The 27,500-nt window shown below is 44.0% G+C and overlaps 4 protein-coding genes across 5 annotated transcripts in view; 3 read left to right on the plus strand and 1 right to left on the minus strand.

Moving 5' to 3' along the window:
- rnf185 (ring finger protein 185) overlaps positions 1 to 8,992 on the plus strand; it is a 9,723-nt gene extending 731 nt beyond the window's left edge. The window contains 7 exon segments of the mRNA XM_081367000.1: positions 55 to 208; positions 380 to 398; positions 520 to 536; positions 538 to 564; positions 4,869 to 4,923; positions 6,660 to 6,777; positions 7,867 to 8,992. Coding sequence (XP_081223126.1) covers positions 69 to 208; positions 380 to 398; positions 520 to 536; positions 538 to 564; positions 4,869 to 4,923; positions 6,660 to 6,777; positions 7,867 to 7,964 — 474 coding nt within the window. The 5' untranslated portion in view covers positions 55 to 68 and the 3' untranslated portion in view covers positions 7,965 to 8,992.
- Positions 8,993 to 9,973: 981 nt separating this feature from the next.
- Positions 9,974 to 17,887, minus strand: LOC308691604 (uncharacterized protein). 2 transcript variants are annotated; one of them, XR_014030265.1, is made up of 3 exons: positions 17,633 to 17,887; positions 10,755 to 11,556; positions 9,974 to 10,667 (listed from the first exon to the last, which is right to left on the minus strand). XR_014030265.1 is itself a non-coding variant. In XM_081366999.1 (2 exons), exons 1-2 carry the CDS (start codon positions 17,766 to 17,768, stop codon positions 10,904 to 10,906), a joined length of 789 nt encoding a protein of 262 aa, XP_081223125.1. In that variant the 5' UTR covers positions 17,769 to 17,850; the 3' UTR covers positions 9,974 to 10,903. The 2 variants fall into 2 exon arrangements, 1 of the variants encoding a protein (XP_081223125.1); XM_081366999.1 differs by having other exon boundaries at positions 9,974 to 11,556; positions 17,633 to 17,850.
- Positions 17,888 to 18,713: 826 nt separating this feature from the next.
- LOC308691313 (uncharacterized protein) lies at positions 18,714 to 22,223 on the plus strand (the record flags this gene model as incomplete). The annotated part of the gene is made up of 2 exons (XM_081366388.1): positions 18,714 to 18,933; positions 21,540 to 22,223. The coding sequence occupies 2 exons, from the start codon at positions 18,714 to 18,716 to the stop codon at positions 21,869 to 21,871; spliced, it is 552 nt and encodes a 183-aa protein (XP_081222514.1). The 3' UTR covers positions 21,872 to 22,223.
- Positions 22,224 to 26,455: 4,232 nt separating this feature from the next.
- The window catches only part of LOC308691222 (uncharacterized protein), a 7,542-nt gene continuing 6,497 nt past the window's right edge, over positions 26,456 to 27,500 (plus strand). The window contains exon 1 of the mRNA XM_081366235.1: positions 26,456 to 26,623. Coding sequence (XP_081222361.1) covers positions 26,488 to 26,623 — 136 coding nt within the window. The 5' untranslated portion in view covers positions 26,456 to 26,487. The remainder of the gene's footprint in view (positions 26,624 to 27,500) is intronic.

Below are 27,500 nucleotides of genomic sequence, written 5' to 3' on the forward strand. Positions count from 1 at the left end.
CCTGATGTGTGTGTGTGTGTGTGTGTGTGTGTGTGTGTGTGTGTGTGTGTGTAGCGTGCGCTGAGATCATGGCCAGTGCAGCAGCGAGTGAGAGTCCAGCAGGAACAGAGAACAGCAGCAGTGGGACTCAGGACGGCACCTTCGAGTGTAACATCTGCCTCGACACGTCTAAAGATGCCGTCATCAGTCTGTGTGGACACCTGTTCTGGTGAGACCCTACACACACACACACACACACACACACACACACACACACACACACACCTCTTCTAGTGAGACCATGCATGACACACTCGCAGATCTCTGTGTGAATGTGACTCGCTCAACTCTTGTTTTCTCTGTCCTCTCTGACCGCTCCTGTGACGTGTGTGTCCTCCAGCTGGCCGTGTTTGCATCAGGTGAGAGTTGCAGTGTTTCAGTGTTTCATGATCATGTGATATGACTTAAGTTTGATGCACCTGAACTGAGTGTGTGTGTGTGTGTGTGTGTGTGTGTGTGTGTGTGTGTGTGTGTGTGCAGTGGCTGGAAACCAGGCCGAGGCAGCACCGGCCAACAGGACCCCAGGTGTGTGTGTGTGTGGGAGAGAGAGAGTGTGTGTGTGGAGAGCTTTGAAATATGACTTTAGAAAGTTTTTTTGTTGCTATTTTAGATTTCCAAAATTGATCACTCCGTGTGATTTATAAACTTGTTTCCTCATAGGGACTTAAAAAATGTCCCCACATGGTCAAAGTTTACTGGTATTTATTGGGCATTCATACACACACTCACACCCTCACGCTCACACATACTCGCACACTATCACACTCACACACTTTCATACTCACACACTCTCATACTCACACACATAAACTCTCATGCACACACGCTCACTCATACTCACACACACACTCTCATACTCACACACACACACACACACACACACACACACACACACTCACTCATACTCTCACTCATACTCACGCACACTCACTCATACTCACACACACATTCACTCATACACACTCATACTCACACTCACTCATACTCACACACGCTCACTCACACATGCTCACTCATACTCACTCATACTCACGCTCACTCATACGCTCACTCATACTCGCGCTCACTCATACACACTCATACTCACACTCACTCATACTCACACTCACTCATACTCACACACGCTCACACATGCTCACTCATACTCACTCATACTCTCACTCACTCATACTCACGCTCACTCATACACACTCATACTCACGCTCACTCATACTCACACTCATACTCACACTCACTCATACTCACACACACTCATACTCACACACGTTCACTCACACTCACTCATGCTCACTCATACTCACGCTCACTCATACTCACGCTCACTCAAACTCACACTCACTCATACTCACGCTCACTCATACGCTCACTCATACTCGCGCTCACTCATACGCACGCTCACTCATACTCACACTCACTCATACTCACACGCTCACTCACACTCATGCTCACGCTCACTCATACTCACACTCATACTCACACTTACTCATACTCACGCTCACTCATACTCACGCTCACTCATACTCCCACGCTCACTCACACTCATACTCACTCACACTCATACTCACGCTCACTCATACTCACGCTCACTCATACTCACGCTCACTCATACTCACGCTCGCTCATACTCACGCTCGCTCATACTCACACACTCACTCATACTCACACACTCACTCATACTCACACATTCATACTCACACACTTATACTCACACTCACTCATACTCACGCTCACTCATACTCACACACTCATATTCACACACCCACTCATACTCACGCTCACTCATACTTACACACACTCACTCATACTCACGCTCACTCATACTCACACACACTCACTCACACTCACACATGCTCACTCATACTCACACTCACTGATACTCACTCATACTCTCACGCTCACTCATACTCACGCTCACTCATACTCACACTCACTCATACTCACACACCCACTCATACTCACACTCATACTCACTCATACTCACGCTCACTTATACTCACACTCACGCTCACTCATAGTCACGCTCACTCATACTCACGCTCACTCATACTCACGCTCACTCATACTCAAACGCTCACTCATACTCACGCTCACTCACGCTCACTCATACTCACACTCACTCATACTCACGCTCACTCATACTCACACGATCACGCTCACTCATACTCACACGCTCACTCACACTCATACTCACACTCACTCATACTCACGCTCACTTATACTCTCGCTCACTCATTCTCACGCTCACTCATACTCGCACTCATACTCACACTCATACTCACACGCTCACTCATACTCACGCTCATACTCACACGCTCACTCATACTCACGCTCATACTCACACGCTCGCTCATGCTCATACTCACGCTCATACTCACACGCTCACTCATACTCACGCTCATACTCACACGCTCGCTCATACTCACGCTCATACTCACACTCACGCTCATACTCACACGCTCGTTCATACTCACGCCAACTCATACTCACGCTCACTCATACTCACACTCTCACTCATACTCTCACTCATACTCACGCTCACTCATACTCTCACTCATACTCTCACTCATACTCACGCTCACTCATACTCACACACTCACTCATACTCTCGCTCATACTCATACTCACGCTCACTCATACTCACGCTCACTCATACTCACACTCTCACTCATACTCTCACTCATACTCACGCTCACTCATACTCTCACTCATACTCTCACTCATACTCACGCTCACTCATACTCACACACTCACTCATACTCTCACTAATACTCACGCTCACTCATACTCACGCTCACTCATACTCACGCTCATACTCACACGCTCGCTCATACTCACGCTCGCTCATACTCACTCATACTCACTCATACTCACTCATACTCACGCTCACTCATACTCACGCTCACTCATACTCACGCTCACTCATTCTCACACTCACTCATACTCACACTCATACTCACACGCTCACTCATACTCACACTCATACTCACACTCATACTCACGCTCACTCATACTCATACTCACGCTCACTCATACTCGCGCTCACTCACTCACGCTCACTCATACTCGCACTCACGCTCACTCATACTCACACGCTCACTCATACTCACACTCATACTCACACGCTCACTCATACTCACACTCATACTCACGCTCACTCATACTCATACTCACGCTCACTCATACTCACACGCTCACTCATGCTCACACTCATACTCACACACTCACTCATACTCACACTCATACTCACGCTCACTCATACTCACACTCATACTCACGCTCACTCATACTCACACTCATACTCACACGCTCACTCATACTCACACTCATACTCACTCATACTCACGCTCACTCATACTCACACTCATACTCACACGCTCACTCATACTCACACTCATACTCACTCATACTCACGCTCACTCATACTCACACTCACTCATACTCAAACGCTCACTCATACTCACACTCATACTCACGCTCACTCATACTCATACTCACGCTCACTCATACTCACACGCTCACTCATACTCACACTCATACTCACACGCTCACTCATACTCACACGCTCACTCATACTCACACGCTCACTCATACTTACACTCATACTCACGCTCACTCATACTCACGCTCACTCATACTCACGCTCACTCATACTCACGCTCACTCATACTCACGCTCACTCATACTCACGCTCACTCATACTCACGCTCACTCATACTCACACGCTCACGCTCACTCATACTCACACTCATACTCACACGCTCACTCATACTTACACTCATACTCACGCTCACTCATACTCACGCTCACTCATACTCACGCTCACTCATACTCACGCTCACTCATACTCACGCTCACTCATACTCACGCTCACTCATACTCACACGCTCACTCACACTCATACTCACGCTCACTCATACTCACACGCTCACTCATACTCATACTCACTCATACTCACGCTCACTCACACTCATACTCAAACGCTCACTCATACTCACGCTCACTCATACTCACGCTCACTCATACTCACTCATACTCACACGCTCACTCATACTCATACTCACTCATACTCACGCTCACTCATACTCACACTCACTCATACTCAAACGCTCACTCATACTCATACTCACGCTCACTCACACTCATACTCACGCTCACTCATACTCATACTCACGCTCACTCATACTCACGCTCACTCATACTCACGCTCATACTCACGCTCACTCATACTCACGCAGACTCATACTCACACTTATACTCACACGCTCGCTCATACTCACGCTCATACTCACGCTCACTCATACTCACGCTCACTCACTCACGCTTACTCATACTCACGCTCACTCATACTCACACGCTCACGCATACTCACACACAAACTCATTCTCAAACTCACGCACACATACACACAACAGTAGAAAGTGTCATCAACTTCTAAATCAAAAGAGAATATAATAAAAATTAAACTCATTTAATTTGCTGAATTATACAAAAATATTATTATATGATTGTTTAAAATATAAACTTTTTATCACTTTTGTGAACTTCTGTAGAGCTGCTTAATTAAACTCATTTAATAACTGATGATATTTGCAACGTCAAAACCGACATTGAACTGAACTGAAGTGCTGTAAAGCAGAATTTGAGTTTGTCTCATAGTTTACATCATTGATTCTGTTATTTTCCTGTTTATGACTGTGAAGCTGCTTTGAAACAGTCTATACTGTATGAAGCGTTATATGAATAAATGTGATAATACACACATATATACACACCAGTATACCATTGATTGAACTTTTAAAATCTGAAGTGATTTTCCTGTGTGATTTCAGAGAGCGAACTCCTCCACGACCGCAGGGCCAGCGGCCCGAACCAGAGAATCGTGGCGTGAGTATCTTTAACACACTCAGACAGTGTGAGCTCGATCTATATATAAGCAAGCGTTTCTTTTGTCATGGTATAGAGGGAAAAAAAAATCACAATGATCATTACACACACACTAATATATATATATATATATATATATATTAGTTCTGGGCAACGATTAATCGCATCCAAAAATAAAAGTTTGTGTGTATATGTATGTGTACTGTGTATAATTATTTTGTATATATAAACACACACATGCATGTGTTTACATTTGAAAAATATTTGCATGTATATACTGTTTAAAAAAATATTTTTTTTTTATATACATTTTCTTAAATATATGTGTGTGTGTGTATATATATACGAAATCATTATACACACTACACACACATATACTATGTAAACACAAATTTTTATTTTGAATGCGATTAGTAGCGATTAATTGTTGCCCAGCACTTTTATTTATATATATATACATACATATACACACAGCATTTAAGGTTGTACACGCATTTGCAACGCAATCATTGCACAAGACTTTTGTGATGAAACTGTTACACGGATGAAGGTCGCTGCAGTAATTCATTAGTCAAACGAGCGTCCCGGCGGGGCTTATTAAGGCGTCTCTGCGGACAGGCGATGGAGCGAGGGATGACAACATCTGACGTTTAACGTTGCATCACTCTCTGCTCTCTCAACTCTTAAAGATCTTGCGTAGTGATTATTTACTGGATAAAAATTATATGCATATTAAAGGACTAGTTGTCCTCAAAATGAAGATTCTGTCATCGTTTACTCACCCTCATGTTCTTCAGACTAGAACTATAAAAGAATTATTACTTGAAATAAAATAACTGTTAACTGAAATATTAAAATAGCTAATTATATAGACATAAAAGAAAATTAACTAATAAAATGGTAAAAACTCTACTAAATTTTACCAAAAGGGAAAATATATTAATAAAAACTAATTCAAACTATCAATAAAAAACTATAATGCCATTTAAATGATACTAAATGTTTTTTTTTTTAAATGCCTATTATTATTTTTCAGATGTTCTGTTTCATGTAGTGTGTGATAAAGCTGTTTGTGAATGTAAAAGTTTGAAAGATCAGATAAATGGAGTTTAGAAAGAAAGAAGAGATTCTGAACTGAAACGAGTCGTCAGTAATTCAGTCTCACTTCCTGCTGAATCTGTGTAGGTTTGTAACTCATTTGCATAATGCCAGCTGATTGGCTGAGCAGCCTCTCTAAGCCCCGCCCTCAAACACTAGTTTATCTGAGACTGGAAGAGTTTGGTTTGTGTTGTTCATGTCGAGAAGAACAAAGCAAATCCACTTTGATGAGATTGATACGGTAAAACTCACGCCATCGTTACTGTTCGTATCACTGTGTGTCGAGAGCTGAGATTCAGATATGATAATGAGCGTTTGCTTTCTGACCAATCAGAGCAGAGCAGCTCTCAGAGAGGCGGGGTTTAGAGAGACTGAATCTTCAAACAAACCTTTTCAGACTCTTTGAGAAATGAGGTGTTGTGCAATATATATTATAAGAAAAGTCTTTTTGACCTTTTGAACCTGTTGTAGGAAACCCAAAACAACATTAGGAGCCTTTAAGATAGCACAATAGAGGCTTTAAATTTCCACACAAGCCAGTCATACAGGTTTGGAATGACAGAAGGAGGAGTAAATCATAAGTTAGTTAAATGATGAGATTGGCAGTGTGTGTGAGCGCTTATGACGTGTGTTTGCAGGGATTTCAGGGCTTTGGCTTCGGAGACGGAGGCTTCCAGATGTCGTTCGGAATCGGGGCTTTTCCTTTCGGGATCTTTGCCACGGCATTCAACATCAACGACGGAAGACCGCCTCCAGGTAAAACAATAAGGAAACTTTGACCTGCATTAAGAAGTTATTAATAAAGGGATTAAGTAAACATCATGTTTTTTCATTAAATGAAAGAAAGAAACAGTCATTTTGCTTCTCCAGTAAATGTATCTTGATTTAACCCTCTGGTGCTCTTCGTCATTTCTGACCGAAAATAAATAAATAAAATTCATCGGAATGGTCCGAAACTTGGTAAAGGTTTTGGCTCTTGCTGTGTGAACACACACAATAATCATGGCCATGACTGGAACAGGTTTAATGGTCCTGATAACAATAGCCACACTTGAGCTCCTCGCGGTCAGAAATGACGCATTGGAAATGAATGAGAGACGAGTTTCCTCTAGTGGAAGCGTTTGGTACTGCAGCCGAACAACATCTCACTGAAAGACCAGCTTTGGAGATATCAGCCTCACATTTGAACACAACTTGTTTAGATTTATGGCTTTGATCTTCTCCGTTTTAGAGTAAATCATGATTTTGAAAATATATATTTCATATACAAATTTTAAAAAGTATTTTTGTGCATTTTTCATAACAATACACATAAAATTCTGTTACTTTTACTTAGGTTCACTTTTTAAAACTTCAGTTTTCAGCAATAATCTGCCAAGTGTCGTGTTTGAAAAGAGATCAAATGCTCAAAAAGTGAATAAATGGATTATAAATACAGCGTAAATATAATTTAGTACCATACAATCCCCTAAAAATACAAAATATTAAATAAAAAAAAAACATTATTAAACTAAAATATAATACATTAATTTCATTGACAAAAATAAATCAGTCATTTCTGTCCGACACGCGAAGAGCACCAGAGGGTTTAGGATGTTTCGATACTTGTGACAGAACAAGACAGAAATATGATGTTTGGCAGTGTGATTTATTGAAACTAAGTCTGAAATTAATCTAATAATGCAATCTTGAGATTAATAAAAAGATGTATGAAACTTTTTTTTTTTTAGTGTATGATTATGTTTTGTTATGTCTGTTGTGCAGCACTTTGGTCAGCATTCATGTGGTTTTAAGGTGCTATATAAATAAATTTGACCTTGACCTTTTGACCTTTTGACCCCGCAGCGGCTCCGGGGACCCCTCAGCACACGGATGAGCAGTTCCTGTCCCGCCTCTTCCTGTTCGTGGCGCTGCTCATCATGTTCTGGCTGCTTATTGCCTGAACACACGGCAAAATATGCTTTTCTTACTCAGTATTTTTGTCTTGTTTCCAGTCCAGATATCTAAAATGTATTAAATCAAGATGCATTTACTAGAGGAGTAACATGCCATAAGAAATTAAGTCTTGTTTTCTGGGGAAATAAATCAAAATGAAGTGAGTTTTTGCTTAAAACAAGCAAAATGATCGGCCAGTGGGGTCAGAAAAATAATCTTGTTTCTGTTTGAAATTAAGTGTATTTTTCTTTCCCCATTGGCAGATCATTATGCTTGTTTTAAGCAAAAACTCACTTCATTTTGATTTATTTCCCCAGAAAACAAGACTTAATTTCTTATGGCATGTTACTCCTCTAGTAAATGCATTTTGATTTAATACATTTTAGATATTTGGACGGGAAACAAGACAAAAATACTGAGTAAGAAAAGCATTTTTGACTCCATTATGGCTCTTCCTGAAGGACTGACGGCTAAAGATCCACTAAAATCTCAGTAGTGTGTGTGATTGTGTGTGCGCGTGTGTGTGTGTGTGTGTGTGTGTGTTTCCTGATGGGATTTGGAAAAGAAACTCGTCTTTTTCTATGAAAGAGATAGCGATGGCATGTGCGCCACACTCCTCTGCTCATCTTCCTACATTTAAATGTCAAATCCTTCATTGGATTTTCCTACAGTTGCGGTGCCAAATGATGTCACTCGTGTTAATACAGCAAAATAATACTTGTAGAAATCCTATGAACACATAAATGTTCTTCTGAACAATAACCTTGAATACTTTAATTTTTCCTTTTAATTAACACTTTGAATGTTTTTCTTTGTAAATATCTTTCCACATGGATTAAACTAAAGCTTTTTTATCATTAAAATAAAAAGGTTTTAGAAAATAGAGGTTAAAAATAATTCAGAACGTCTTAATGGCACATGGCGATTTATTCATATAGACTGACGATGTGAAGTTTTCGGAAACGTTTGGCCGTGTGTAAAGCACAAGCTCATGTCGACTGTCCAGATGCTGATTAAAATTAATTTTAAACATGTTTTTGAAGGGGTTTTTATTTCCTCAGTATCAGCAGTGATTAAGATCAAGCCATCATTATTACACTCAAAGTAGTAATTATGACATGCTAATAAGTCATAATTATGATTAAAGAGTCAAAGTTATGACAAAATGTTGAAAATGAGGAAAAAGGTTGAAATTACTTTTTTGTCTCAAGTCAGAGTTTTGACATTTTAATGACATGATCTTTCAAGTCAATTTAATGTCATACATTAAGTCAACATTTGATAATTATCAGTTTCGACTTTTTACATCATTGATAATTAAGACAAATCAGAATTTTTACTCATAATTTTTATAAGTCATATTTGATTAAAGTCAATTTCAACTTTTTACGTTGTCATAATTTTGACTGTCACAATTATGATTGTTTATGACTTAATTATCTTATAACTTTTTGTCTCAATTTTGACTTTTTACAGCTTCAGTCAGAGGAATTTTTGACTCAAAATTCATTTTCGTTTTTTACAGAATTTTTACTCATAATTTCAACCATTATGTCATAATTAATTTGAACTTTTTGTGTAATTTTGACTCGTCAGTTTAGACTTTTTTTACGTCTTAATTTAGAATTATGACTTTTTAAAGTCAGTTTACACTTCTTATATCATAATTGACTTGTCATAATTTTAACAGTCATAATTTCAAATATAATGTCATAATAATGGCTTTTTCAGTCATACTTCTGACTTTTCATCTCATAAACATGACTTGACTCACAAAAGCATGATTTTTTTCACGGACTTCTATAACCCGTTTGCACTGAATCATTCCTGATGGAGTGTGTGTGAAACTTCTGTTCGACTCATTAACTCTTCATCACCAGATCATGATTGGCTGGAAGAATGAAGAAGGTAAAATGTGAGATCTCCAATAATCAGCTTAATTCCCATATTTAGATTTACCAGTCCACACCAGCGTTCAGTTATTAATAAATTAATGCAACCAAAAACAACAGGCCGCTTCACTCAGTCACTGGCGTGTGTTTATTCACGGTTCAGCTGTAGTGTACATGGACTTCTTTTGAAAATACAAAAAAAACTAATAAAATAAATGCATGAAGTAGCAGTTCAAGACATTTAATGATGCAAGAACATTTTCACTGGTGATATTTTACAAAAACAGGGCTTTTGAGCCACTGAATATCCAATCAAACCTGACTCATTTCAGAATTTTGACTCAGAATTTCAACTTTTTTGTCCCAATTTTGACTTAAGTCAGTTTTGACTTTTTTATGACTTGACAGAATTTTCAGTCACAATTTCAACTATAATTTCATAATTCCAAATATTTTGTCGCAATTTTGACTCAAGTCAGTTTCAACTTTTTTACGTCTTAAGAATTTATATCAGAATTACGACTTACATCAGAATTTTTAATCATAATTTCAACAATAACTGCCAGTGAGATGTTTCCGGGCTCCACTGTAAAGTTCGTGTCCTTGCACTGAGTCCGACAGCAGTGTGTTCACTGGTCCTTGAACTCTGCGTCAAACATGATCTTAGTGTGTCATAATTGAAACATTTATCGAATTTTGACTCAAGTCAGTTTCAACTTTTTTTATGTCTTAAGTCAGAATTTTCACTTTATATCATAATTTTGACTCATAATTTGACTTAGGTCAATTGACTTTTTACGACTTAGGTCAGAATTTTGACTCGCAATTTCAACCATAATTTCATGACTTAAGTCAAATATGACAGTTGAAATTATGAGTCAAAATTCTAAGTCCAACTATTTTGACGCAATTTTGACTTAAGTCAGTTTCGACTTTTTTACGACTCAAGTCAGAATTTTGACAGTCACAATTTCAACCATATTTGCCAGTGAGATGTTTCCGGGCTCCACTGTAAAGCTCGTGTCCTTGCACTGAGTCCGACTCCATCAGTGTGTTCACTGGTCCTTGAACTCTGCGTCGAACATGATCTTCTGGATCTGCATTTTAACCACGGCTCTTTTCTGTGGCGTCAGTCTTTTGAGGGCCGGGACGAAACTCAGGAGGAACAGCTCGTCCTCATCCAAGGCTTTCTGGACACTCTTCAGAGGCTCGTTCTCTGAGGCCCGTGTGTGTGTCGGAGGCTCTGAGGTCTGCGCTGGTGAACCGGACGCCGGCGCCCCCTTCAGGCCCGGAGGAAGAGCGGAGACCAGCGGCCTCATGTGTTGCAGTGGTTTGAGCTGAGCCACGATAGACAGGGGCATTATGGGATTGAGCGGGATCGCCGCTTTGAGCGGATGCTTGGGCTCAAACCTGCCGTCACTCTTTGCTCTGTTTCCCAGGCTGGACTTTGAGTCTCCGCCGCTGGACTCGTCGAGCGACTCCTCGGGCGAATCGCGAGCGCTTCCGTCGCCGTCATCCGGATCCTCCAGAGCCTCGGCTTCACTGGGAATCTTCCTCTTCCGGATGTGATTGTCCAGGAACGAGAGGCTGTCTCTGTGTGGCCAGTAATGCAGGCGCCGGCCTCCTTCTTCCCTCTTCAGCTTGCAGAGTCTCCGCTCGCGGATGTAGCGATCCCTGATGGTCTTCCATCGTCTCTTACACTCCACCACTGCAGCGGGAGAACAGCGTTAGACTCAACACACACACACACACACACACACACACACACACACACCACTGCAGCGGGAGAACAGCGTTAGACTCAACACACACACACACACACACACACACACACACACACCACTGCAGCGGGAGAACAGCGTTAGACTCAACACACACACACACACACACACCACTGCAGCGGGAGAACAGCGTTAGACTCAACACACACACACACACTCCACCACTGCAGCGGGAGAACAGCGTTAGACTCAACACACACACACACACACACACACACACACACACCACTGCAGCGGGAGAACAGCGTTAGACTCAACACACACACACACACACACACACACACACACACACACACACACCACTGCAGCGGGAGAACAGCGTTAGACTCAACACACACACCACTGCAGCGGGAGAACAGCGTTAGACTCAACACACACACACACACCACTGCAGCGGGAGAACAGCATTAGACTCAACACACACACACACACACACACACACACACACACACACACACACACACACACACCACTGCAGCGGGAGAACAGCGTTAGACTCAACACACACACACACACCACTGCAGCGGGAGAACAGCATTAGACTCAACACACACACACACACACACACACACTCCACCACTGCAGCGGGAGAACAGCGTTAGACTCACACACACTCACACACACACACACACACACACACCACTGCAGCGGGAAAACTCCACAACTCATGGCGTCAGTAGTAGCGTAGCGCATCATGGCGTAGTGTAGATATTAGTGCGTCGCATTAGTTGCGCTCAGTCTAAAGTCGAATCCGTATGTTCGTTTGGCCGGACACTAGTTATTTTACTTTGTAAAGTTTTAAATATGGATATTTTTCTTACACAAACGCAACGCTTCGCTTCAGAATGCCTTTATTAGCACTTTATGATGGACAGATAAACTTTTATGAGCTTTAAACTGATGGTCCACTGCCATTATGAAGCTGTAAGCGTCAGTTATTAATAACTCAGATAGTGTTCGTCTGGAAGCAGAGAGTCATAAACACTAGCATGAGTTCAGCGAGAGTAAATCATGGGCTAATGTTCATTTTAAAGTGAACTCCTTTAAACTCCGAGTCTCTGATCATGTGATTAAACTCAAACACGCACAGAATCAGGTTTTTCAACATCATCATAAAAATGATCATCTCACAGGGACTTTCTGAAGCGCTGGAACTCTGAACGGCAGCTCGATGATCTAAAACAAAGACCGATGAAAAACACTTTCTCTTCACTGTAAAAAATGATCCTGATTTTAACGGTAAAAGAAAAAAACTTTAATTGGTTAATAGAAACTTTATGTACTATATTCAGTGATCTAACTTCACATTTGATGTATTTTTGTTGAAATAACTGTTTCATAGGTTTTTTTTTTTTCTCCTTGAACTGCCACCTTACCGTGGTGGAGGGGTTTGAGTACCCGAATGACCCTAGGAGCTATGTGGTCAGGGGCTATATGCCCCTGGTAGGGTCTCCCAAGGCAAACAGGTCCTAGGTGACGGGTCAGACTAAGAGCGGTTCAGAAACCCTTTATGATGTCAACAAATGCAAGGACCGTGACGTCGCCCGGCATGGCGTAGCCTGGGCCCCACCTTGGAGCCAGACCCGGGGTTGGGGCTCGTATGCGAGCGGCTGGTGGTCGGGCCTCCCCCCATGGGGTCCGGCCGGGCTCAGCCCGAAGGAGCGACGCGGGGCCGCCCTCCCGTTGGCTAACCACCTGTAGGAGGGACCGCAAGGGGCCGGTGCGTAGCGGATCGGGCGGCAGTCGAAGGCGGGGACCTCAACAACCCGATCCCTGGACACGGAAACTTGCTCTAGGGACATGGAACATCACCTCTCTGGCGGGGAAGGAGCCTGAGATTGTGCGTGAGGTTCAGAGGTTCTGACTAGAGATAGTTGATCACCTCCACGCACGACTTGGGCTCTGGAACCACACTCCTTGAGAGAGGATGGACTCTCTACCACTCTGGAGTTGCCCATGGTGAGAGGCGGCGGGCTGGTGTGGGTTTGCTTATAGGCCCCCAGCTCAGCCGCCATGTGTTGGAGTTCACCCCGGTGAACGAGAGGGTTGCTTCCCTGTGCCTTCGGGTCGGGGAAGGATCTCTCACTGTTGTTTGCGTCTACGGGCCGAACGGCAGTGCAGAGTATCCGGCCCTCTTGGGGTCTCTGGGAGGGGTGCTGGAAAGTGCTCCGACTGGGGACTCCGTTGTTCTACTGGGGGACTTCAATGCCCACGTGGGCAGTGACAGTGACACCTGGAGGGGCGTGATTGGGAGGAACGGCCCCCCTGATCTGAACCCGAGCGGTGTTCTGTTATTGGACTTCTGTGCTAGTTACAGCTTGTCCATAACACCATGTTCAAGCATAAGGGTGTCCATCAGTGCACATGGCACCAGGACACCCTAGACTGGAGGTCGATGATCGACTTTGGCTGCCGTATGTCTTGGACACTCGGGTGAAGAGAGGGGCAGAGCTGTCAACTGATCCCCACCTGGTGGGTGAGTTGGATCCGATGGCGGGGGAGGAAGCTGGACAGAGTCGGCAGACCCAAACGTACTGTGAAGGTCTGTTGGGAACGTTTGGCCGAATCCCCTGTCAGAGAGATCTTCAACTTACACCTCCGGCAGAGCTTCGACCAGATCCCGAGAGAGGCTGGAGATATTGAGTCCGAGTGGACCATGTTCTCCACCTCCATTGTCGACGTGGCCACTCAGAGCTGTGGCCGTAAGGTCTCCGGTGCCTGTCAAGGCGGCAATCCCCGAACCCGGTGGTGGACACCGGAAGTAAGGGATGCCGTAAAGCTGAAGGAGTCCTATCGGTGCCCTTTGCTAAGGGCTGTCCGGTCCCTGTACGACCGGAGCAGGAGCTTGGTTCACATTGCCGGCAGTAAGTCAGACTTGTACCCGGTGCATGTTGGACTCCAGCAGGGCTGCCCTTTGTCACCGGTTCTGATCATAATTTTTATGGACAGAATTTCTAGGCGCAGCCAGGGGCCGGAGGGTGTCAGGTTTGGGGACCACACGATCTCATCTCTGCTCTTTGCGGATGATGTTGTTGTGCTGGCCCCATCAGACCAGGACCTTCAGCATGCACTGGGACGGTTTGCAGCCGAGTGTGAAGCGGCTGGGATGAGAATCAGCGTCTCCGAGTCCAAGGTCATGGTCCTCAGTCGGAAAAGGGTGGCTTGCCCACTTCAGGTTGGTGGAGAGTTCCTGCCTCAAGTGGAGGAGTTCAAGTATCTTGGGATCGTTCATGAGTGAGGGAAGGATGGAACGGGAGATTGACAGGCGGATCGGTGCAGCTTCTGCAGTAATGCGGTCGATGTACCGGTCTGTCGTGGTGAAGAAAGAGTTGAGCTGCAAGGCGAAGCTCTCGATTTATCGGTCAATCTACGTTCCTACTCTCACCATGAGCTGTGGGTCATGACCGAAAGGACAAGATCCGGATACAGGCGGCCGACATGAGCTTTCTCCGCAGGGTGGCTGGGCGATCCCTTAGAGATGTGAGGGTGAGGAGCTCGGTCCCTCGGGAGGAGCTCAGAGTAGAGCCGCTGCTCCTCCACATCGAGAGGGGCCAGCTGAGGTGGCTCGGGCATCTGTTCCGGATGCCTCCTGGACGCCTTCCCGGGAAGGTGTTCCAGGCATGTCCCACTGGGAGGAGGACCCGGGGAAGACCTAGGACACGCTGGAGGGACTATGTCTCCCGGCTGGTCCGGGAACGCCTCGGGGTCCCCCCGGAAGAGCTGGAGGAAGTGTCTAGGGAGAGGGAAGTCTGGGCATCCCTGCTTAGACTGCTGCCCCCGCGACCCGGCCCTGGATAAGCAGAAGAAGATGGATGGATGGATGTTTTTTTTTCTAATCAGTGATGTACATTAGGGTTTTGTTACATTTAATGTTGTTAAATTAATGTTTATTGCATTTTTACACTGTTGTGTGTGTACAGTGTGTGTGTGTGAATGACACTGTGCAGCTTCTGTATATTAGTATTAACTCTCTTGTGGAAAAGCTGCTTGTGATGAGCTTTGATTGATCATGTGACTCTCATCTCCACTGTGATTGGTGGATGTCAGTGTATTACAATAGTACAAAACCGATATTAGTAGCCTACTTCAATATGTCGGTAAGTTATCATTATATCATATAGTGAAATAAGTTTTTTTACTGTAAATTTAAGTTAAGACTGTAAAACCTAAAATGTTGCTACCGTATTTTTTTGCAGTAAATTTTTGGATATCTTTTTTTTTTTTTTTAATGTAAATTTACCGGATTTTTAGTTTACAGTGAAAAACCCGATGGTTCCCGACAGAAACATGGCGTCGCTCAGATCCGGCAACATCTGTAAAGCCTGGAACACACTAAGCCGACGCCGACTAACTAGCGCTGATGAAAGCCGACCGTGTTGTCGCCTCGCGTCGGGGTTAAAAGCTGCACCTGAACACACCGAGAGAGCTACAGCCGACTGTCAGCTAGAAAGCGCGTTCTGCGCCTGCGTGTAAATGAGACAACCGTCTATTTCTGCTGATATATTCGTCTATTCGTCATTCAAAAAGGGAAACCGACGCTGCCGGCTGCAGATACACACACCGTAAACAAAGCACTGCGTGCTTACCGTTTTGAATATCAATCCTGCTAAACACTTTCTTTATTCCACTCCTCTCGTGTTAATATTGAAATATGCGCCAAGGAACACTCAGGTAAGATGACATATCATTAGAACAGCGTCTATCTGTACCGTTTTGACTTTGCTCGCTGTTTTGCTATTATATTCGTGCACTGCCTCATTCACTAAGCTGAACAGCCAATCAGAGTTCCCTCTTTCACCGACGGCCCGACGCCGATTCAACATGTCGAATCGGCCGTTACAAAGCCGACGAGGACCAATTTCAGCCGATGGTGCGGAACACACTGAGAAGATTTAGTCGGCCGACGCACGGAAACTGCCCGACGGCCGACCGCTGACCGGTGTATTCCAGGCTTTACGCCTGATCCACACGTGGGCCGGATCTGAGCCGACACTGTTTCTGCGACGATCGTGTTTGAAACACTCTTTTTTTACTTTATAATTTTCTCCAGAAAGCTGTTAAAATGCTTACCGTGGCTTAATGCATTAAAGATAAAAGATCAAATGCAGTTATTCATGATGCATATTATATACAGGCAGATACAGATGAGAATATGAATAAAACACGAGATTGAACATTAAAGTCGAGATGAAACTGGTGTTTTCTCCCCGATAGTGACGAATACCGAGAGAAACAAATGACCAATAAGAACAAATGTAGGCGGGGCTTAATTCGGTATTGTCGGATAAATCATTTATAATAAATACTGCAATATTCCATGCAAAAATAAGAATGAACAGTTTTGATTTCATGGTTACTTTAAGCATTTGATCATATAAAAGCATTATAAAGTATCAGCCTTTATATAATATGAAAATCAGAATCAGAAAGAGGTTTATTGACGATGATTTGATTTTTCCCTGAATGAAGCTTCCATGTAAATACAAGACATAATAATAATACTTAAGAATAGAAATGTGACAAGTATAAGACACTAAGCAATAAGGTGTATATATTAATATAACTGTCTTAGTGCAATAATGCGCTGCGTTACGCGTTTTAAAGTGTCTTTTATCGTACAGTATCATAAATCTGCACTCATACAGTGAATCAGAGACTTTATGCCTCAAAGTTCTTCAGAAAACAGACAGAAAGAAGCGCGTTAGACGGAGGGAAACAGAAGGCTGAAATATTAATAAAATAACGCACATGAAACTCAAGAACGCGCGCTAAATTAATCCCTGTTAACTTTAATATATTGTCCATCATTTATAGCGCTCGCGACGCGTCTCAGAACGCGCCTTCAATAATCAACGATCAAGCCGCAGTGTGACTGACGCGGACGCGTTGTAGTTGTTGAGTCTCCAGCTGTAAATGTGTGTGTACAATCATCAAGATCAACAGAACAGAAACACTTTTCAAAGTCAAACGCTTGTCGAGCGCGCGTGATGTTGACGCACTGACCGGAGAGCCCGACGCACGCGGCGACCTCCCTCCACGCGTTCACGCGCCGCTCGGAACTGCGATAATCGTGCAGCGACGCGTTGTAGAGCACCGGGTAACCGGAGACGCTCTGGATCAGTTTCTCAGTCGCGGCCATTGAGTTTATTGAGACGCGTCGATCTGAACGCGCTCCCGGAATTGTTACACAGGCGCGTCAAAAGTGCGCGACACGCGCCTCTACCGCGCAAGCGGGACGTCATGGCGGGGTTGTAGACCAATGAGATTTGAGTGTGGGCGGGGCTAAACAGAGCGTCGCGTCACAAACAGAAACACAAGCGTCAGTCAAAAGCTCTTGATCAGGAATTAAACGCCGAGCCAAATATGGCATATTCTTTTTCAGCCCGCTTATTTTCCTACACTTCTTCAAGTTTTACAAGACTTAAGTTAGTTTTAAAAGTGTGTCATTTCTGCAGTACCTGACCGAATGTTCCGACACAAAAAAAATTGGTTTTTGGCTGAACTTTTGTTTTATGTTCCTGAAACAAGAAAAATATCACAAGAAAAATATCACAAAAATAAGAAGGAAAAATATAACCAGCAAACTTTCTAGAACCATTCTCTAATGATAATGTTTAGGTTTTATTTTTATAATAACCATAAAATACTCTTCCCATGAATTAATCCAAAGAGCATATACTGAAATCATAATTAAATTCTTAAATTTAAATGACAGCCTAAAGGTGACATTTAAAAAGTGAAAACACAACTACAGATATCAAGAATTATTATAGTTTTTACTAGTTTAATTCTTGTTATCAGGAATTCGTAGGCTTTCAGTGAGTGGTGACGTCATAGTTGAAATGAGGAATTTGCATTTTTACTAGTAAAAATCTAATTCCTCATAATCAAGAAAGAGTATTTTAACTAGTAAAATTTTAATTGTATGATATTAGAAATTCATATCCCAGGAATGAATAGAAGTCGAAACGGCTTGCCATAGATAGCCTACTGGATAGACAGATCTGATGATCACGAATAATCAAAATGATCAAACGATTCACTTTTAATCCGCTTGCGAACTGAGATCTACCAATCGCTTGCGATGCGTGAGTCGCGCGTTTCTGACGCGCCGGAAATACGATCTAAACGCGCCGCGTCTCAGCAGCAACTCAGTAATAATAAACTCATGGCTGAGAAGGAGAAACTGATCCAGACCGTGTTCACTCGCCCGCTGCTCTACAACGCGTCGCTGCGCGGTTACCGCCGCTCGGAGCGGCGCGTCGACGCGTGGAGGGAGATCGCCGCGTCCGTCGGGCTCTCCGGTCAGTGCGTCAAATCTCACGCGCGCGAGCTTTACATGCACTATTCAGAGTGATAATAAACATTTATACTGTAAAACCCTTCGTAGTGCACATAGTTATTAGTCTGTATGGTTCATAAGACGCAGAGATATTAGGCTATAGTGTTCTGTAATATTTTATTTGGGGGGGGGGGGGGTTATTTTAATAAGGATAGTACAACATAATTCCAACCAAAAAGCTGAAAAAATGCATTGTGCTTAGAGGCCTATAATAATTTGCATCTAAAAAATAAAATAAACCACCCTTGCTTACCATTAGTTAATTACACTAATATAATAAACCCATTCATACATGCATACGCATTCATTTTTCTAAGAGAAAATAACAAAATAGATTATTTAAGGCTACCCTGACAACAAATACAAATCATTAAAACAATTTATTACATTTAAATATGGCTAACACTTTAACATAAGGTTAACATTATTTAAGATTAATTGATGTATTAACTAACATGAACTAACAATTATCAATACATTTGTTACAGTATTTATTCATCTTTGTTAATGTTAGTTAATAAAAATCCAGCTGTCCATTGTTTGTTCATGTTAGTTCACAGTGCATTAACTAATGTTAACGACTCACTAACGAAGCCTCGGTTCCCTGAGATAAGGGAACTGTCGTATTGCGTAGCTCTACGCTTCCGGGAAAACTCCTTTTTCTCCTTTCGCACGCTATTTGCTGGTCAGTGGGAACTGCACTAACCTATGGCAGAGCGGCGTAACTGCGTGAACCAATCGGTGCACAGCCCTCTAGAATGGGCGGGGCATCTGCCTATAAACGACGATCGCTTTCGCCATAGATTCAGCTTTATCGACTGAAGCGAGGGATGGCTTCCCATGCCTCGGCCCGGCTGGTTGATCAGGACTGCTTCTTGGGCTCAGGGTCCAGCGTAATTGACCCTTCGCAGAGAGTTTGATTGACAGGCGATCTGACCAGTTATAATCCGCCATCTGCCGAATCTGCCATTTTTGTCCGACAAATCAGTCAGGAGAGTTAGTAAATTAACATTGGAGGATTTTAACTTGAAAAACGGAGTGTACTGACGTCTTTATGCGGTTAAAACAACATTCCTTCTGATGTTCATTCATGTTTACTTGATGCTATAAATGAACTAGAAGGAAGAGATGATCGGTTCACGAGCCGCTTTAACTGAGCGACGACACATTAAAGAGCCACAAAACGGTATTTATTGTTTACATTTCTTTAAAAAATGACCAAATTTGAAAGTTGAGACTGTTTCATATCAAAAGTAAGCTGGTCTGTCCTGTCTCAGCGTGTTGTCAGTGTCTCAGCTCCGAGATGTGTGTTTCACTGCGTGAGAACATGGAGTGGCGTGAGAGAGGCGTGGCTTGTTGGACATAGCAACAGTAACTAAAGGGGGCGGGGCTTTGCGAACGGTCAATTCTAGGTCACGAAAAGCTTCTGGGTCTGGTCCAGACTCATCCATGAGGGATGAAGTCGTTCTGCAGGGTTTGGATGGATGATCCATACCGGCGGCGTGATGACTCCGACTTCCAACCAGATGGAACCGGATAAATATTCTGACTGTTCTGATCCAATCCGACCTCTGACCTGTAATGCCTGGATCATAATCACACACTGTTCGCTCGTTGGCCAGAGGAGAACTGAGACTGAGTCTGGGTTATCTCAGGGTTTTTTCTCCATTCTGTCACTGATGGAGTTTTGGTTTCTTGCCACTGTTGCCTTGGCTTTTGGCTTGCTTAGTTGGGGACATTTAATATTCAAAAACATTATTGATCTGCCTTTACTTAAGGTGGACAATGATGCAATTTTCTTCTAGAAACAAACTTTGTTGTATTATTTTCCTGTTATCACTGTAAAGCTGCTTTGATACAATCTGTATTGTAAAAAGCGCTGTATAAATAAAGGTGACTTGACTTGGATGAGCCACCCTGGATTTCCATCCAACAGCAGTGGGTGGGCAAAGGTGCGCACGGCTTCCTCTAGGGGGGGCAGTTTCTCATAACCCTTTTCCTCAGCGACGCCGATGTTAGGGTTAGAGATTTCGTTAGTTCTCCGTGAACTCCGTGAAATCGCTGGTGAGGGGCCTGTTGGCGCCCCGGCGAGACCGAGTTCCTCGACTGCTTTAGAAAGGACGCGGATAACTCAGCCTGTTGACCTCCAGCTCTGGAGTCGAAATCAGTCGTCTTTTATCGGCAGATGCCCCGCCCATTGTGGCAGGCTGTGCACCGATTGGTTCGCGCAGTTACGCCGCTCTGCCATAGGTTCGTGCAGTTCCCAGTAGCACTCCGTTATTATACAAAAAGGCTTCAGTATTCAGAGAAAAAGGAGTTTTCCCCGAAGCGTAGAGCTACGCAAATACGACAGTTCGAAAGGGAACTAATGAACCTTACTGTAAAGTGTTACTGTTATATGCATTCAGCTCTGCTCTCTTAACCATCATTGTTAAACGTGCCTGTTCTTGTGCATATAATGCATGTTAAGAAATCTTTTCCCTTGTTTAAAGCTGATTTCAAGGTTATTTAGTAGGCCTTTTTTTTTTATAGTTTGAAGAATAAATGTGTGAAACTGTTCTCCTGCAGTGGTGCAGTGTAAGCTGAAGAGGGAAGACCTGCATTACTGGCCACACAGAGACAACCTCTCGTTTCTGGGCAATCACATCAGCAAGAGGAAGATTCCCAGCGAAGCCGAGGCTCTGGAGGAGCCGACACACACACGGGTCTCAGAGCCTCCGACACACACACGGGCCTCAGAGAACGAGCCTCTGAAGAGCGTCCAGAAAGCCTTGGATGAGGACGAGCTGTTCCTCCTGAGTTTCGTCCCGGCCCTCAAAAGACTGACGCCACAGAAAAGAGCCGTGGTTAAAATGCAGATCCAGAAGATCATGTTCGACGCAGAGTTCAAGGACCAGTGAACACACTGATGGTGTGCAATAATGCATTTATAAATAATGCATGTTTCATATTTACATTACATGCTGTATTTCTGTAAATAGACCTATTATTTCATTGCAACAACTTACAAAGTAAAGCGTTTTATATGTGTTGCTATTCTTTATATGAAGCTTTTGGAGGTTTAAAAATTCCCTTTTGTGGGTAAAAATCGCATTAAATGTTATGCAAATAAAAAAAATTGATCAAAAGTGACAGTTAAAGTATTTTTACAAAATGTTGTTTCAATCCTGAGCTTTTGAAAAAATATATTATAATAATTATGCATATTCGCTAGTTACAAGAGAGTTTGTGAATGGCGAGGGCTTCTCTTACATCATTAGTCATGCAATCAAATTAATATTCATTAATCAGGTCTTTATCTTGTAAACTCATATCCTTTACACTGCATTTACACTTACATGTGCTTGTCTCAGCAGGATTGGCACTGAAATACAATTCAGATTTAAATTGTTTTGGATTAATATTCATTTTATTATGTTAATATAGTAATCGCGTAATTAAATGAAATAGTTTGAAGAATGATCCCTGTCTGACAGTGGCCGTGCTTCAGAAGGTCAGGAATGCATTCAAGAAGTCTCAGGCTTCTGTCTTCTCATAAATTATGACAAAAAACTGCACTGGTCCAGCTGCATATGCAGTCATCAGAACACTGGAGCTGCGTCCAAAGTCAAATACTTCCCTACTATAAAGTATGTGAAAAACTACACCAAAAGAGTAGTATACAACCGTTGGGTTACACATATTGGGTCAATATGTTGTGTTATTTTCCAAAAATATTGGGTATTAAAAATAAATATTTAACTCAACTCTTGGGTTATTTTAATCCAACTGGAGTTTAAGCCAATGCATTGGGGTAAAATAACCCACATTTGGGAAGGTGCTATACCACCCCATAGTTGGGTTATTCATTGGGTTATTTTTAACCCAATATTTTTAAGTATGTCCGAATACATACTATAATCCAATTTCAGACACAGCCATGGACACTTTACTATCCCATGAGGCCATTGGAGAGGATTTGAGTGGCAGTGAAGCGACGCTACTGATGGCTGTAGGTCACATGACAGTGACAACATGGCGGATGTGAGCCTGAATGTCATACTACTGAGATTCATTGCCTATTACATAGACATAGAGCGTACTTTTCTTAACGGTCTCTGGTGTGAGTGAGGACCACGGTGGAGCCCCGTGTCCTAACCAGACGCCATGCAATGAGATTCCAGCGACAAATAATTTGACGCATTTGAGATGCGTCAAAATCAATCAAAACCCACAGCCAATCAGAATAGCGTGTGGGCGGAGTCTCGCGGTACCAGAGAGTAATCCTGACGGCACTCGCAAGAAAATGGATTAGCAGCTACATAATCAAATTCACAAATATTACACCATTTAAACATTATTAAAAACACATAGGCTACTGAGTTACTAAAGCAATCTTTGTCAAAGAATACACTTGTTTGTTCACAGATTGCATGTTCTTGTTTCAATTTGTTTAATTTCAAGATCTGAGGTGAATTATACATTGTTGCTTTTAAAGCTACAAAGCTGGAGCACTAAATGATATTCAGAGTCACATGACACGCTTTTAACATTAAATAAAGCACATAAACAGTCCCTCAGATTATCATTGCCACACTTTGTGTTTGTTGTTCCAGCGCGACGTTGCAGAAAAATAGAAACCGTTTCTAAAATAGAATCGTTGCGTGTCGCCGTCGCGGCTGGTTAGGACAAACTCTCTGATCAACATGGAGAAGAACCTTTTATCGTGCATCGCGTCATGTGTAGTTAGGACACGGTGTGAGGGATGCAGGAGCCTGACGGAGCCATGGAGTGAAGGGATGGAGCGCAGGATTCTGTGGCGACTGACCGAGGTGAAGACAGTGGGACGAGGGAGCCTGGTGGAGCCGAAGGTCTCAGGTGGAGGCAAGGGGGCGAGGAGCCAGGGCAAAGCTGACGGTCAACGGGCCGAGGTGGAGCCGAGGGGGCGAGGAGCCAAGACAAAGCTGACGGTCAATGGGCCGAGGTGGAGCCGAGGGGGCGAGGAGCCAGGGCAAAGCTGACGGTCAACGGGCCGAGGTGGATCCGAGGGGGCGAGGAGCCAAGACAAAGCTGACGGTCAATGGGCTGAGGTGGAGCCGAGGGGGCGAGGAGCCAGGACAAAGCTGACGGTCAACGGGCCGAGGTGGAGCCGAGGGGGCGAGGAGCCAGGGCAAAGCTGACGGTCAACGGGCCAAGGTGGAGCCGAGGGGGCGAGGAGCCAGGGAAAAGCTGACGGTCAACGGGCCGAGGTGGAGCCGAGGGGGCGAGGAGCCAGGCCGAGGTGGAGCCGAGGGGGCGAGGAGCCAGGGAAAAGCTGACGGTCAACGGGCCGGTGGAGCAGAGGGGGCGAGGAGCCAGGGCAAAGCTGACGGTCAACGGGCCGAGGTGGAGCCGAGGGGGCGAGGAGCCAGGGAAAAGCTGATGGTCAACGGGCCGAGGTGGAGCCGAGGGGGCGAGGAGCCAGGCCGAGGTGGAGCCGAGGGGGCGAGGAGCCAGGGAAAAGCTGACGGTCAACGGGCCGGTGGAGCCGAGGGGGCGAGGAGCCAGGGCAAAGCTGACGGTCAACGGGCCAAGGTGGAGCCGAGGGGGCGAGGAGCCAGGGAAAAGCTGATGGTCAACGGGCCGAGGTGGAGCCGAGGGGGCGAGGAGCCAGGCCGAGGTGGAGCCGAGGGGGCGAGGAGCCAGGGAAAAGCTGACGGTCAACGGGCCGGTGGAGCAGAGGGGGCGAGGAGCCAGGGCAAAGCTGACGGTCAACGGGCCGAGGTGGAGCCGAGGGGGCGAGGAGCCAGGGCAAAGCTGACGTCAACGGGCCGAGGTGGAGCCGAGGGGGCGAGGAGCCAGGGAAAAGCTGATGGTCAATGGGCCGAGGTGGAGCCGAGGGGGCGAGGAGCCAGGGAAAAGCTGATGGTCAATGGGCCGAGGTGGAACCGAGGAGCCAGGGCAAAGCTGATGGTCAACGGGCCGAGGTGGAGCCGAGGTGGCGAGGAGCCAGGGCAAAGCTGACGTCAACGGGCCGAGGTGGAGCCGAGGGGGCGAGGAGCCAGGGCAAAGCTGACGTCAACGGGCCGAGGTGGAGCAGAGGGGGCGAGGAGCCAGGGCAAAGCTGACGTCAACGGGCCGAGGTGGAGCCGAGGGGGCGAGGAGCCAGGGCAAAGCTGACGTCAACGGGCCGAGGTGGAGCCGAGGGCTCCCAGGGACAAGGCATAGACTGGGACCGGAAGCCCCAAGGCGGATCAGGGCTGCGTGGAAGAGCTGATGGTGGAGCTGAGGGAATGGCTGGCTTCAGAGGAGCGTGCCGGAGAGGAAGACTGGCTCTGAGGTGGACAGGGGTGGTGGTGATGAAGACAACTCAGTGCTGGATAATGATGGAGGTCTCTTCCTCCTTGAAAAATAAAAACAATGGCACTATTGGGGCTGTGAAAGCTCCCCATCGGAGCAATGTTAATGCATGCAATATCCATCTCTTTAAAGGTGAAAAGCTGACTTTTTCCGTGTTTAAGTGCTATAATCAGGTGCTTCTACCAACCCAGAAAACGTGAAAAGTTGGGGTATTTTCAGCTGAAATCTCACAGACACATTCTGAGGACACCATAGATTTATATTACTTGTGAAACGGGGCATAATATGTCACCTTTAAAGATCCGGTATTCTGGCGCGTGAAGTCCGATGATGCAGAAGAATGCCGCTGTATAACAAAGTAAGTGAGTAAGTGAGTAAATAATCCAAATCTGGGGAAACACAAACAAAACAGTGTGCATAGCAAAAATGATATTAATGTTTGTTTACCTTGAGATTTTGAACAGACTTTGGGACTTTTTTCCTCAACCATTCTGTAATTAATACTCAATCCTGATACTATAATTTATGTAGAGGTTTTAGATTTCCTTTAATAGTAAAAAAAAAAGTGTGGTGCTGTGATTTATTATAATTTATAGTCAATACAGTGACACAATTTTGTAATAAATAGGCTTCAGTTAGGCCTGATCTTCAGATTTCACATCAACATTAAATAGACCCTGACTTTTCACAGTATAAATTTGGTCTTTAGGCTACAAGCAACTATTTATAGATACATAAAAAGCTTTAAAATCTGGTACTTTTGTTATTGTGTCTGAGAGATGAAATTAGAGAGCTGAATTCAAGAAGAAATGATGGAAGACACAATAAAGATTTAAAGTTTTTGATACTTGATTTTGTGCATTATGAGTAAAATAGGCTCTTTCTTTAATTATTTTACTGTTTAAAACTAACTTAAGTCTTGTAAAACTTGAAGAAGTGTAGGAAAATAAGCGGGCTGAAAAAGAATATGCCATATTTGGCTCGGCGTTTAATTCCTGATCAAGAGCTTTTGACTGACGCTTGTGTTTCTGTTTGTGACGCGACGCTCTGTTTAGCCCCGCCCACACTCAAATCTCATTGGTCTACAACCCCGCCATGACGTCCCGCTTGCGCGGTAGAGGCGCGTGTCGCGCACTTTTGACGCGCCTGTGTAACAATTCCGGGAGCGCGTTCAGATCGACGCGTCTCAATAAACTCAATGGCCGCGACTGAGAAACTGATCCAGAGCGTCTCCGGTTACCCGGTGCTCTACAACGCGTCGCTGCACGATTATCGCAGTTCCGAGCGGCGCGTGAACGCGTGGAGGGAGGTCGCCGCGTGCGTCGGGCTCTCCGGTCAGTGCGTCAACATCACGCGCGCTCGACAAGCGTTTGACTTTGAAAAGTGTTTCTGTTCTGTTGATCTTGATGATTTTACACACACATTTACAGCTGGAGACTCAACAACTACAACGCGTCCGCGTCAGTCACACTGCGGCTTGATCGTTGATTATTGAAGGCGCGTTCTGAGACGCGTCGCGAGCGCTATAAATGATGGACAATATATTAAAGTTAACAGGGATTAATTTAGCGCGCGTTCTTGAGTTTCATGTGCGTTATTTTATTAATATTTCAGCCTTCTGTTTCCCTCCGTCTAACGCGCTTCTTTCTGTCTGTTTTCTGAAGAACTTTGAGGCATAAAGTCTCTGATTCACTGTATGAGTGCAGATTTATGATACTGTACGATAAAAGACACTTTAAAACGCGTAACGCGGCGCATTATTGCACTAATAAGACAGTTATATTAATACACCTTATTGCTGTAAATATAGCCATTATGTGTCTTATACTTGTCATATTTCTATTCTTAAGTATTATTATTATGTCTTGTATTTACATGGAAGCTTCATTCAGGGAAAAATCAAATCATCGTCAATAAAGCTCTTTCTGATTCTGATTTTCATATTATATAAAGGCTGATAGAGATGATGCACGTTAAGCGTTTACTTTATAATGCTTTTATATGGGAACATGCTTAAAATAAGCATGAAATCAAAACTGATCATTCTTATTTTTGCATGGAATATTGCAATATTTATTTATATTTATAAATGATTTATCCGACAATACCGAATTAAGCCCCGCCTACATTTGTTCTTATTGGTCATTTGTTTCTCTCGGTATTCGTCACTATCGGGGAGAAAACACCAGTTTCATCTCGACTTTAATGTTC

Source organism: Scardinius erythrophthalmus (assembly GCF_964197995.2).
Source record: "Scardinius erythrophthalmus genome assembly, chromosome: 5".
NCBI lineage: Eukaryota > Metazoa > Chordata > Actinopteri > Cypriniformes > Leuciscidae > Scardinius > Scardinius erythrophthalmus.